The 11,472-nt window shown below is 45.4% G+C and overlaps 1 protein-coding gene across 1 annotated transcript; it reads left to right on the forward strand.

The window, feature by feature from the left end:
* Positions 1-126: 126 nt before the first annotated feature.
* Positions 127-11,159, forward strand: snx30 (sorting nexin family member 30). Its single transcript, XM_077019579.1, has 10 exons — positions 127-252; positions 500-795; positions 4,728-4,916; positions 6,716-6,826; positions 7,071-7,229; positions 8,079-8,268; positions 8,361-8,560; positions 9,724-9,810; positions 10,080-10,232; positions 10,986-11,159. Exons 2-10 carry the CDS (start codon positions 655-657, stop codon positions 11,055-11,057), a joined length of 1,302 nt encoding a protein of 433 aa, XP_076875694.1. The 5' UTR covers positions 127-252; positions 500-654; the 3' UTR covers positions 11,058-11,159.
* The last annotated feature ends 313 nt before the right edge of the window (positions 11,160-11,472 follow it).

Genomic DNA, 11,472 nt, shown 5'->3' on the forward strand with positions numbered 1-11,472 from the left:
TATATATTTTATTTAAGACACCCTTTCAATGCAGTATTTTCAGCCTGAAACATTTACAACAACGTACACATTTCACCAATACAAGCTTTGTAACGCATTGTATTAGTTAAGTAATATATTTTTAACGACACACGGGGGAGCTCGCTATAACTACACCCGTTCTTTCCCATATTTGCACTATTTGTTCTTCTTTTCAGGCTTTTTGGCAGATTGAACAAAATCGGTGACGTCTGAAGACCCTGATCAAAATATGTATGCAACGGTGTTGAACAATATCGTATCACACACGAGACAAATGTTACACAGATTTTATTCTCTCCTTAACCATTGATTTAGCTACATATTATTTGCTAGCTAAACATACAAACATTTGGTTATTCACATACCTTTACAATCTTTTTATGATGCTATGAAAACAAGTTGTTCGAGTCAATACACATAAAAGCTAATAAACTGTGTATGTGATGATCGTGATGTTGTTTCTTATTATTTCCCGTAGCGATTATTGTACTTCCGGAAGTGCGTTTTGCGAGTCAGCTGACTGATGTTTGCTGGTCCAGTTTACACGGCGTTGCAAGATCTTCAACCCACCTGAAGGCTGCAGGGATAACGTGCTTGTGCAGCGTGGTACTGCCATCCCGCCTGGCCCGCACGATGAGTGCTGGCACCACCAAATCACTCCCCTCGTCGGGGCAGAAACCCATACAGGAGATGTGCCACCCCCTGTCTGCGGAGGAGTGTGCCCTCACACCGAGCCCAGATCTGGGCAATACCATCAGCAGCATGGGCGAGAAGGTGAGCATCCCAACACATCCCAACACAGTCTCGCATCTCCAGTGCGCTAGATGAAGAAATAACGCTTTATTCGGGTTCCTGGAGGAAGACAGAACCGTGCAGATGTAAGATGCCAGATGCTCTCGCGTTTATGCTGGCCAGGCGCGTCTTTATTATTATCGACGAGACTCTGATCAGTGTGAGATCAAAATCTCGTTGATATGAAATTATTAGCTATGCCAGGGCGGTATATGGAGGCACGTATATAGAATGCACTTTTTAAAGGCAAAGTAGGAAGGTAGGTAGTGAACTGAAAACATCGTCAAAAACAAACTCCCGTTATTTAAATACTTAACACCCTATAAAAAGACTAAAATACTGTTGGTACACTATGCTTCATAATAAAAAGCTCAGTTTTATGAGAACTTAAAAGATAAAACTGCGGTGTTGATATTCTGCGAAGTGGAATCTAAACCCCAATGGCAGCCTAAGCCATAAAGGACTTGTTTCATGGTGAAGCCTTTAAGAGCCACTGCCTCTGTCTGACAATAGACCCGTGTTCAGCTGGGCTGCTCACATCATCAGTTGCTTTTGGACACCATTGTTGATTGTGGATAATTGTAACAAAGAAGATGATTCATTCAAGACATTTGGTTAAACTGTTGTTAATTGCCAAAATAATCCAGTATTTAGCATTCATGTTTTTAAATGGTTATATTGTGTTGTTTGTCAAATGCATGGTTTTAAACTTATAAATGATGAAGAATTACCCTGGAAATGTGCCCTGTGTCTCATGCCTCAGAGGTTATTTTTTGTCTGTGCCTGTAACTTTGAATTTAAGGACGTAACAAAAAGAAAAAATTAAAACATGTTAAAATGCTTCAAATGACTGCAACACTGCCCTATTCATACCTACCTGTTCACACTCACCCATTCTTACTGTCTTTTCAGTAAGTGTTCACATTCTGGTGGTCTTTGTTGCCTGAGGTTACATTGACCTTACGTCTTAGTGGACGGTTTCTAGCTCTGTGCATCATTTGTCAGAAAACAGAAAACTCTGGAGCCTAATTCGGGGCCAGTTGTCGTCTCATTGACTGATTTATATGCACAGGGATTGAGATCTCAAACAAATGTACTTTTATCCCCTTCAGGCATCATGTGTCCTGTCTGCCTTGTCTGAACTGTAATACAAGGGCCAACACTGTAGAATTGAAGGGAAGGGACACTGTAACCAGCTCAAGATCCAAACATCTGATTTAAATGGTCACAGGCTTAAAGATCCAGTGAGACGTGCTTTTGCCAACGTGAGTGAATTTGTGGAATTGCCAGTGGTACGGAGAGTGGACCAAACACTTAGTTGTGGTCTATGCATACTGGTGTTCTAGAATCTCACTGTCTGTGGTGAGAAGTCTTTATGACTGACCATGCCGTGATGCATCACAGGTGGCCAAAACACATTATTCCATCTAATATTGAAGTGCCTGTTTCACCAGGCTTTACTATAGTAACACTGGCCTCCAGCATGAGGTCGCAGTGCAGGTTTTGAAGATCTGTAATGCGATGGCAGTAGAGTCCTTGGATGTGGGATGTGTTCAGGAAAATGCTGTCACTGTTTCCTAAGAACCGGATTTAGAGTGAGGGTGTTGGCTAGAGTAACCACTCTTTTGAAATCTGTCATGTCTTTATAGCCATGAGCTGTTGCTTTCTACAAGTTCCTGTCCATCTTCAGTGAGAAAATGTATAACACACTATACTGATTAGATCATTAATGTTTTTAATGATCAGTCATCTCAGTTAAGGCAGTTAGATGTTTAACCCTGGTCAGTGCTTTAGTGGAACTGGAGTAAGGTGAAGAATTTAAGCTTCAACATCGATGAATCAAAAAGGTAGGTGGTTGCCTTCAGGGCAAGGGAGCTGGACACTGCTGTCTTGCTGCTCATCAGAAGCTTTTTCTTTGTAAGACAGCTTAGGTAATTTGAGACTGCATGCTACACTCTTACAGAGCTGTGATAGAGTGTGTGTTCACCCTTTCAGTATGTGCCTCCTATAGTAATCCAGTGGAGTGCTCTGCTTCCAAAATCACTGGTTGTGAATTCCCATCCGTTGCCTCTGCATACGTCAGTAGAATGGAAAAGAAGACATAAAAAATTCATGCATATAGTTCACACTGGGCGCAGTACCTTTTAAAACTGCTCCTGTCTAATACAAGCCTGCGCAGAATCATGTAGACCATCTTGGTTCTGGAACATGTAGACCATCTTGGTTCTGGAACCGCACTTGCTCTGCAGTTATTGGACTAGTTAACTCACAATCTTAACAGTGGTACCAGTGGTTCTGGATAATAATGTTTTTAGTGGGTCTTTTTAAATAAGTGTGTTAATGTGTTTTTTGACATTGTGTGTCACATATGGATGTTCGTTATTGGTATATTTACAGAACTGAAACAGAACTGAAAATTCCCCTGTCAAGCACTGACTGAAATAACAGTAAAGTACTTAATTAATGGAATGAATTATCAGAGGTTCTTGCAGGATTACAGGATCCAATAACACACAGCATTAATGTTCTTTTATGTACCATGGAAGTAGATCATGTTAACAAACCATTAATTTTTGGATTTATAAGCTGTAGTTACTGTTCGCAAAGTCTTTAAAATACTATTTTCAAACAAATGGAAAGTTTTTTCCTTTTTTATGTAACCATCTACAAGTTACTAAAACTGCCTGTTTTTTCTCCGTTAATATTAGCCATCATGGCCTCTTTCCTCAAAGGAAAAACCACTGACTGTTAAAACAAGTGTTACTTTATTAAAACTACTTAATGATTTATTAATGCTGAAGTTCATGGTTTTTAACGTTAACTAGTTCTATAAATAGTATTCCTTAAGGGGACCTCACTATAAGGCATTACACACGAGTGTCTGTCTGCTCCCACCTCCAGCGTGCCGTCCCTTTAATGCTCCATGACACCCGTCTGGGGGAGAAAAGCTATAGCTCCCTGAAGAGAGGGGGCAGAGGGGAGGGTCCAGTGGGCAGAGGGGAGGGTCCAGTGGGCAGAGAGCAGGCGTGGTGTCAGTGTGCAGATGCTGGAGCTCTGATTTATGAATGCCTGGTTGGCAGCTTGGTGAGCTGACACAACCTTCCAAGGGGAAAGGGAACTGTACTGTACGGTGTCCTCCGCCCCTCACACACACACACACACACACACACACCCCTCTCTTCATTAAACACCTGCAATACACACTGCCCTGCTGTTACCTAGGGAATGACAAGAATTCAATTATCTCTAGAGGCTCAAAATAGCACAAACGGCTTCTTTCAAACAAAAAACATGCACGTCTTGACCAATCATAATTAAGACCCTCATGAACGATAGTTTGTCCATCTAGGAAATGTTAAGGAATTTTGTTTTGAAACCAGAACTACCACAGTAATTGGTATGCCTGCCAACAGGTTACAGTAGTGGTTTTTTCTTGTGGGAATTCTGTGATTTCTTTGAAACGATTATTGAGGTGACTCCCCTGTGATGTGGCCAACCCTGATTGGCTTTGGCAATGGGCAACACTCACAGGCTCTGAATCTGTGACCACATTGTACCCCTCGTCACTTGAGCTGCAGGTTGCTTTGTTGTCTGACATTCATTCTGTCCCTTTGTAACATTGTTAAGGCAGAGATCATGGTGAATCACAGTGAGTCAGGATGCATTTGTACAAAGGATCATTTTATATTGTTTATATTGTTTGTATTATTACATATTATATACTCTGGCCTATTAATTAAAGAAAGTAAGTACTGTTGAATGACCCACACAGTACATCCGGTGAACTACAGTCAGCTTGGTCATAATACTGAATTTAATATTTGTGTAGTAGGCGACAGGTTGTCACTGTTATTCTTTCAGTGCTTTCAAATGTGCAGATACATTTTTCAATAAACATTTTTATCCCACCTTAGGACTTGAGTCTGCCCAATGGCAATGCAGTGGACACCTCAAGCCCCGCCTCCTCTTCCTCTTTGCTGAACCGGTTACAGCTTGATGACGACCTAGACGGAGAGACACGTGACCTCTTTGTGACTGTAGACGATCCTAAGAAACACGTGTCCACTATGGAGACGCACATCACTTACAGAGTGTCCACAAAGGTCAGCGTACAGAGGGTCACATCAGAAGTTGAGGGTCATGTTCTGATCCATCTATCCACTCTTGGACTTCAGTTTGACACATTATCCTGTTTGAACACTTCAAATGCCCCCCCGAAACACACACACACACACACACACACACAAAGTTTATATATCAACTGTATATGAGGACAGTTTTTAAAAGTTTGAATTGGTTAATCATATTTGAAATGTACATTTATTTTTTAATATTCGATATTTACTAGAATTATTAATATTCTGTCTCTGTGTCTAAATGTTGTATGGCACATTCTCTCGAGATATTTGGTAGGAATCTTGTATTGTATTGTATTCTCACTGAAGCAGGATCTTGTTTGCCTTCTCAGTTTCATTAGGCCCGGACAAACAATGATTAGCATCGGAGACAGAAGGCAATAACTGAAATGGCAGGTGCTTGGCTAAACAACAGGAGCTTCTGAGGCTTAGGAAGGGTGAGGGTGGGGGTGAGGTTGTGGTGGGGGTGAGGGTGGAGTAGGGGTAAGTGTGGGGTGGTGGTGAGGATGTGTGAGGTTGTGGTAGGGGTGAGGGTGGGGTGGTGGTGAGTGTGGGGTGGTGGTGAGGGTGGGTTGAGGTTGTGGTGGGGGTGAGGTTGTGGTAGGGGTGAGGGTGGGGTGGTGGTGAGTGTGGGGTGGTGGTGAGGATGTGTGAGGTTGTGGTAGGGGTGAGGGTGGAGTAGGGGTGAGTGTGGGGTGAGTGTGGGGTGGTGGTGAGGGTGGGGTGAGGTTGTGGTGGGGGTGAGGGTGGAGTAGGAATGAGTGTGGGGTGAGGTTGTGGTGGGGGTGAGGGTGGAGTAGGAATGAGTGTGGGGTGAGGTTGTGGTGGGGGTGAGGGTGGAGTAGGGGTGAGGATGGGGTAAGGTTGTGGTGGGGGTGAGGGTGGAGTAGGGGTGAGGATGGGGTGAGGTTGTGGTGGGGGTGAGGGTGGAGTAGGGGTGAGGATGGGGTGAGGTTGTGGTGGGGGTGAGGGTGGAATAGGGGTGAGTGTGGGGTGGTGGTGAGGTTGTGGTGGGGGTGAGGGTGGAGTAGGGGTGAGTGTGGGGTGGTGGTGAGGGTGGGGTGAGTGTGGGGGACCGGTGATTGCGTTTTAGTCATAATGTGATGCATCACAGCAAACAGACCAGCGAGACTTTAACACTAATAGGAAATATGCTAAGCCATAAATGTGAAATATGCGGTCAGTAATGAGTGCATTTAGACCCAACAGCTTTGATCATTTTTGAATCATTAGACTGTTTAATTTCAAGATTTCATTTAACGTAGAACAAAGAGCTATCAGTGGGTTGTTATGAGGAGGGGTGTGTTTCTCTTCCCGTGGTTTGCAGACTGCAGAGTGATTGCGGTTTGCCGCTTTGGAAAACGGTGCCGTGGTTAATGGATAACCGCCCCATTATGTCTCTGGCACGACTGTTTCCTAGGAAGCTCACATTTATCTGAGATAATCATGGGAGCACATTCTCATTCTTACTTTGATTTGGTTCTTAATGAATAGTGATTAGGAAATGGCTCAAGATGACTTCATCCAGCCTCAGCTGGGAAAACAGATTCACTTGCACACATCTCTCTGTAGCTCAGACACCTTCGACACATTGCGCTGATTCGGAACATCAAAGCATTCGTAAAAAGGTCCCGAAGAGATTGTAACCTCAACTGTATACTGACGGAAAAGGTTTTAGAGTGATTGTGGATTTATTTAAGGGCTGTAGCAGGTAAACAATCTTTTGTTCCTCAGGAGGGACTCATCTGTTGTTCTATGATCCGCAGACAACCAGAACAGAATTTGACCTGCCTGAGTACTCAGTGAGGCGGCGTTACCAGGATTTTGATTGGCTGAGGAGCAAGCTGGAGGATAGCCAACCAACGCACCTTATTCCAGTAGGCACACCCCCAAACCTGCTGCATATATGTGACTCCAGGGTTAATCAAGTGGGGTTAGGGTAAATCACAACCTACCACAGGAGATGAAGGCCCAGACAAAGGCCCAGTATATTGACAAGCTAGAGCATTATAATGTAAGCTGGAATGGCCATCATATTTATCCTTTTTTGTTATATAATGTAATACATGTATTACATTTTTAAAATCTTACTTATTGTATGTTTTTTAATTTTTTCCATAGCCATTACCTGAGAAGTTTGTGATGAAGGGAGTGGTGGATCGTTTCTCAGAGGAGTTTGTTGAGACGAGGAGAAAAGCTCTCGACAAGTTCCTGAAACGGGTCGCCGACCACCCGGTGCTGTCCTTCAACGAGCACTTCAATGTCTTTCTGTCGGCCAAGGTCGGTGCCTCTTCCCTCTCTGTCCAGAATGCTTTGAGCACTGCTACAGCTAGCATGGAGTGGGGCAGAAAGACACGCTGTGACCACGAACCAGAACTGTCTGAAGCTTTATCCTTCACCTCGTAACCGCACGGCTCGTCTCTTTTTAGCATATTAAAGACAGCCGTGGCTCTGTTGTGAGGGGAAGCCACGCTAGAAACCAAAAACCAAAAGGTTGGCTCATTTGAATCTCAGTATTTGTACCAGCAGTTGCTACAGGTTACAGTTTCACTGACAATTCTGGTTATGCCTTTTAGGCAGAAATGTTTCCATGGCAGGAAAAGGTTCTACCAGCCCAAAGATTATGTTGGTGGCTACTGCATTTTCATTGGATAACGAATGAGTGACACTAACATGCTTGTTTTCATAGTGGTTTCTGACTGCTGTGTAGAAACAAATACGAGTCTATAGTATAGGCAAATACTTTTGTGCTTTGTGATTATAACATAAAATTGTTTAACCTGTGAAATCTGTTGCTACTCCGGGCATATAGATGATGTAGGCTGTCACTCTGTCAGTATGTGAGAATACTTCAAACAATTATATGATTTATTAACCTTGCTAATGACTGTTTCATTGCTAGCCATGTGACAAATGGTTGTGTGTAATTGTTCTTGGAAACATTGCTAAGATGGCCAAGGGTTAGGGTTAAGTAATTAGTCTAATTAATTAGGAGGAGTAATGCTGTGTTTCTTTGAAATCTAGTTCTCTGTTAGCGAACATCTCATAGCGGTCCCGTTATCTGGACGAAGGGCTCACTCCTGCCCCCTGCTGGTCTGAGAGGTTCTCATGCCTGTGTGTGCTGTGTAGGATCTGAACAAGAGGCAAGGCCTGGCCCTGCTCTCTAAGATGGGGGAGTCCGTGAAATACGTCACGGGCGGCTACAAGCTGAGAGCGCGACCGATTGAGTTTGCAGCCATGGGCGAGTACTTGGACATCTTCACACAGAAACTGGGCACCATCGACAGGATAGCGCAGAGGATCATCAAAGAGCAATCAGGTGATGCCCGCCGGAGGACGCGTCGCGCTTCCTCCTACGGATGACAGAGGCTGAACGCTAAAGTGAACCGCCCCCTTCCTGTGCCTCCTCAGAGTACCTGGTGGAGCTGAGGGAGTACGGCCCCATGTACTCCTCCTGGGCCTCCTCCGAGGAGCAGCTGCAGGAACCTCTGGACGGCGTGGCGGGCTGCGTGGCCAACTGCTGCAGCGGCCTGGAGGACCTCACCGAGGACATGAGCGAGGACTTCCTGCCCGTGCTGCGCGAGTACATCCTCTACATCGAGTCCATGAAGGTAGGCCGGCTCACGCCTGCCCCCTGCTGAGCGTGGGAGATGGTGATGAACCCGGGTGGTAGATGCTCCCACCACAGTAGTCCGGGCCACATGAATGTAGGTTGAGGAGCATGAGGTCTCCAGCGTGAGTTGCAGTTTGTTTTGGTGCCACAGATCCTCCTAATGAAGATTCATAGTCATGCTGGGTATTTTTCTCTCTAAGTGTGTGAGGGTATGATCGAGAAGCTGATGAGTTGTAGCTCCTGTTGCGAGCTAGATCTTCTGTTGTCATGGCATTGCCACATATTGCCAAGGTCTGTCAGAGCTTTTAAACAGCTCTTTAACCTCTCTCTCTCTCTCTCTCTCTCTCTCTCTCTCTCTGTCTCTCTCTCTCCCTCACTCTCTGTCTCTCTCTGTCTGTGTCTCTATCTCTTTCTCTGTGTGTCTCTCTCTCTTTGTTTGTCTCTCTGTCTTTTTCTCTCTCTCTCTCTCTCTCTCTTTGTCTCTGATAAGGTCACTTCTTCTTGCCATTGCTTTGGCATGCCATGAGAGAGAGAGAGAGAGAGAGAGAGAGAGGGAGAGGGAGGGAGAGGGAGAGGGAGAGGGAGAGGGAGAGGGAGGGAGAGAGAGAGAGAGAGAGAGGGAGAGGGAGAGGGAGGGAGGGAGAGAGAGAGAGAGAGAGAGAGAGAGAGGGGGAGGGGGAGGGGATTCAGTCAGAGGGGAAAATTGAAGGTGTTGTGAGGCACCAAAACAGAAAAACGCTGTCTCACTCTTCTGGTTGTCACACACATCCTGTCATTGTCTTTGCATGTAAAACTGCAGTTGTCACTGCAGCCCTTGTTTCATTGTGTAGCTGCTGGTGTTTTCCAGGCTGAGAGTGAGAATAAGTTGATCATTTCTCAGCTGCGGGGTAGATGATGATCTCTAGTAGATATCTCATCCCCACTCGGGCAGACAGATCACTGGAGGCTGTGGGCCAGGACCATCTCAGAGATGAGAAACTGCTTTAATACCCACACTTACTTGCATTTGGCTGGCTGATTAGGGGACAAGACCCAAATACAAATACATCTGAATTAGATTAAGTTTTAAAAACAGAGTTAGTGTTGTGTTCTGCCAGTTGTCAGGTTGTATGTTGTGCCAATGTGTGAAGCTTGAGTAATGCTGTTATTGCACATCCATAGAATGTTTTAAAGAAGAGGGACCACGTCCAGGCAGAGTACGAGGCCAAACTGGAGGCTGTTGCATTCCGCGAGGACAGGAAGACACCAGTAAGACCTCCACGACGGGACGGAACACACGAGCTGTTGATAAAAAAACAATATCTGTTTGCACAAACTGGAGGGTGATAACTCACTGCACTTGTTTTTATTTTGAACATCTTCGCCTCCTTATGACATGACCCAAGGGGACATACTTCTCTGAATATTCCTCTGTGGTGGTTAGATGTCAAAATGAAGTAACTTCTGTGGAGGAGGGCCAAGTGGTTGGGGTTGCTGGAGGTGCAGTGGTGATGTAGCTTCCTCCATCTGTTCTGCAGGTGCCCACAGACGTGGAGAAGTGTCAGGACCGGGTGGAGTGCTTCAACGCTGACCTGAAGGCAGATTGGGACCGTTGGCAGAACAACAAGCGTCAGGACTTCAGGCAGCTGCTGACGGGCGTGGCGGATAAAAACATTCAGTACTACGAGAAGGTGAGAGGAAGAGAGGCGGAGACTGTGTGTAAGGGGAGGGGTTTGGGAAGAGAGGCGGAGCGAGACAAGGAAGACTGTGTGTAGGGGGAGGGCTTTGGGAATAGAGGCGGAGCGAGATTGTGTTTACGCTTGGAGACTAGTCTTGTAGATGCAAGTCACATGAAAATTGAAAAATGTTGCAGAAACAAGGGTTGAGAATATGTTGTTTTGTTAAATATATCAACACAAGTACTACTCTTCCATCACCATGGCATCACAAAACATAATCCATCATGTTTGTATAAACAGTGACTCAAGAACAGTCCTTGGCTAGACTGGTAGTAGCGCTAAAATTGCTTGACTGGAACTAGCTGTGGAATTCTCTAACCTACGAGCCCACTGGCAGAGCCAGATACTAACACGGCTCTGCAAAATTCCAAAAAACACTGCCAAGAGGGGGGAGTTGGGAGCACAGGCCCGGAGTGCAGCCGTTACTGCAAGATCAGCAGGCGTGCTGTTTAAAGTTCGCTGATCAGGCCTTCTTGTTCTTGCAGAACTTTGCTAAATGTCAGTAGTGGTTTTTGTCAACAGTGTTAAGCTTAGAATTCCCGTCCATGTTGAAATATACAAAAAACAACATGGTACAAAAGGCTTTTTTTAGTTTTAGAAACACTGAGCTCAAAGGCTCACTCATTGTTAATGATTAGGGAATGATTATCTGCCCCCGGCAGATATTAACAGCTCCTTGTGGTTTTTTTTTTCTTTTTCCCACAGTGCCTTGCTGCATGGGAGTCCCTGATTCCACTCTTGCAGGACAAACAGGAAACTCGAGCGGACACGAACTGAATGCATGCGTGTGTGCCACCTGCTCTCGGGGTCGTGACCTGCGGACCCTGGTCGAGGTGTCTGCAGCCCCCCCCCCATCAGGCCGCTGGTTGCTGGGAATCCAGCTGACGTTTGGGGGGGGGGGGGGGGGGGGGGGGGGGGGGCAGCAGCACTTCCTCATTCTCTGATCTGTAAAGTGTCTTATTTGTGAAAGCCCGTCTAAGCACCTCTGTCCTGCCCTCTGGCCCCTGTTTTGCAACAAGAGATTCAGCAGTTTGTTTCTTTTTTTGCTCTCTCATCCCTGCTGAAGCACCACAAGTGAACCCAGAGGACGACCACAGAAGGACTCGAAAGGATTCACAGGAAACACTGTGGTGTGGAGGGGAAGAGGGACGTCAACGCGGATAAAGTTGTAGTTTTTAAAAGCAAATGGTTG

The sequence above is a fragment of the Brachyhypopomus gauderio genome, chromosome 10 (assembly GCF_052324685.1).
Source record: "Brachyhypopomus gauderio isolate BG-103 chromosome 10, BGAUD_0.2, whole genome shotgun sequence".
NCBI classification, from domain to species: domain Eukaryota; kingdom Metazoa; phylum Chordata; class Actinopteri; order Gymnotiformes; family Hypopomidae; genus Brachyhypopomus; species Brachyhypopomus gauderio.

Coding starts and splice junctions, on each gene's coding strand:
- snx30 (XM_077019579.1), top strand. CDS start 655: ATGAGTGCTGGCACCACCAAATCACTCCCCTCGTCGGGGCAGAAACCC. Junction 7,230..8,078: donor ATGTCTTTCTGTCGGCCAAG/GTCGGTGCCTCT, acceptor TGTGCTGTGTAG/GATCTGAACAAGAGGCAAGG. Junction 8,561..9,723: donor TCTACATCGAGTCCATGAAG/GTAGGCCGGCTC, acceptor GCACATCCATAG/AATGTTTTAAAGAAGAGGGA.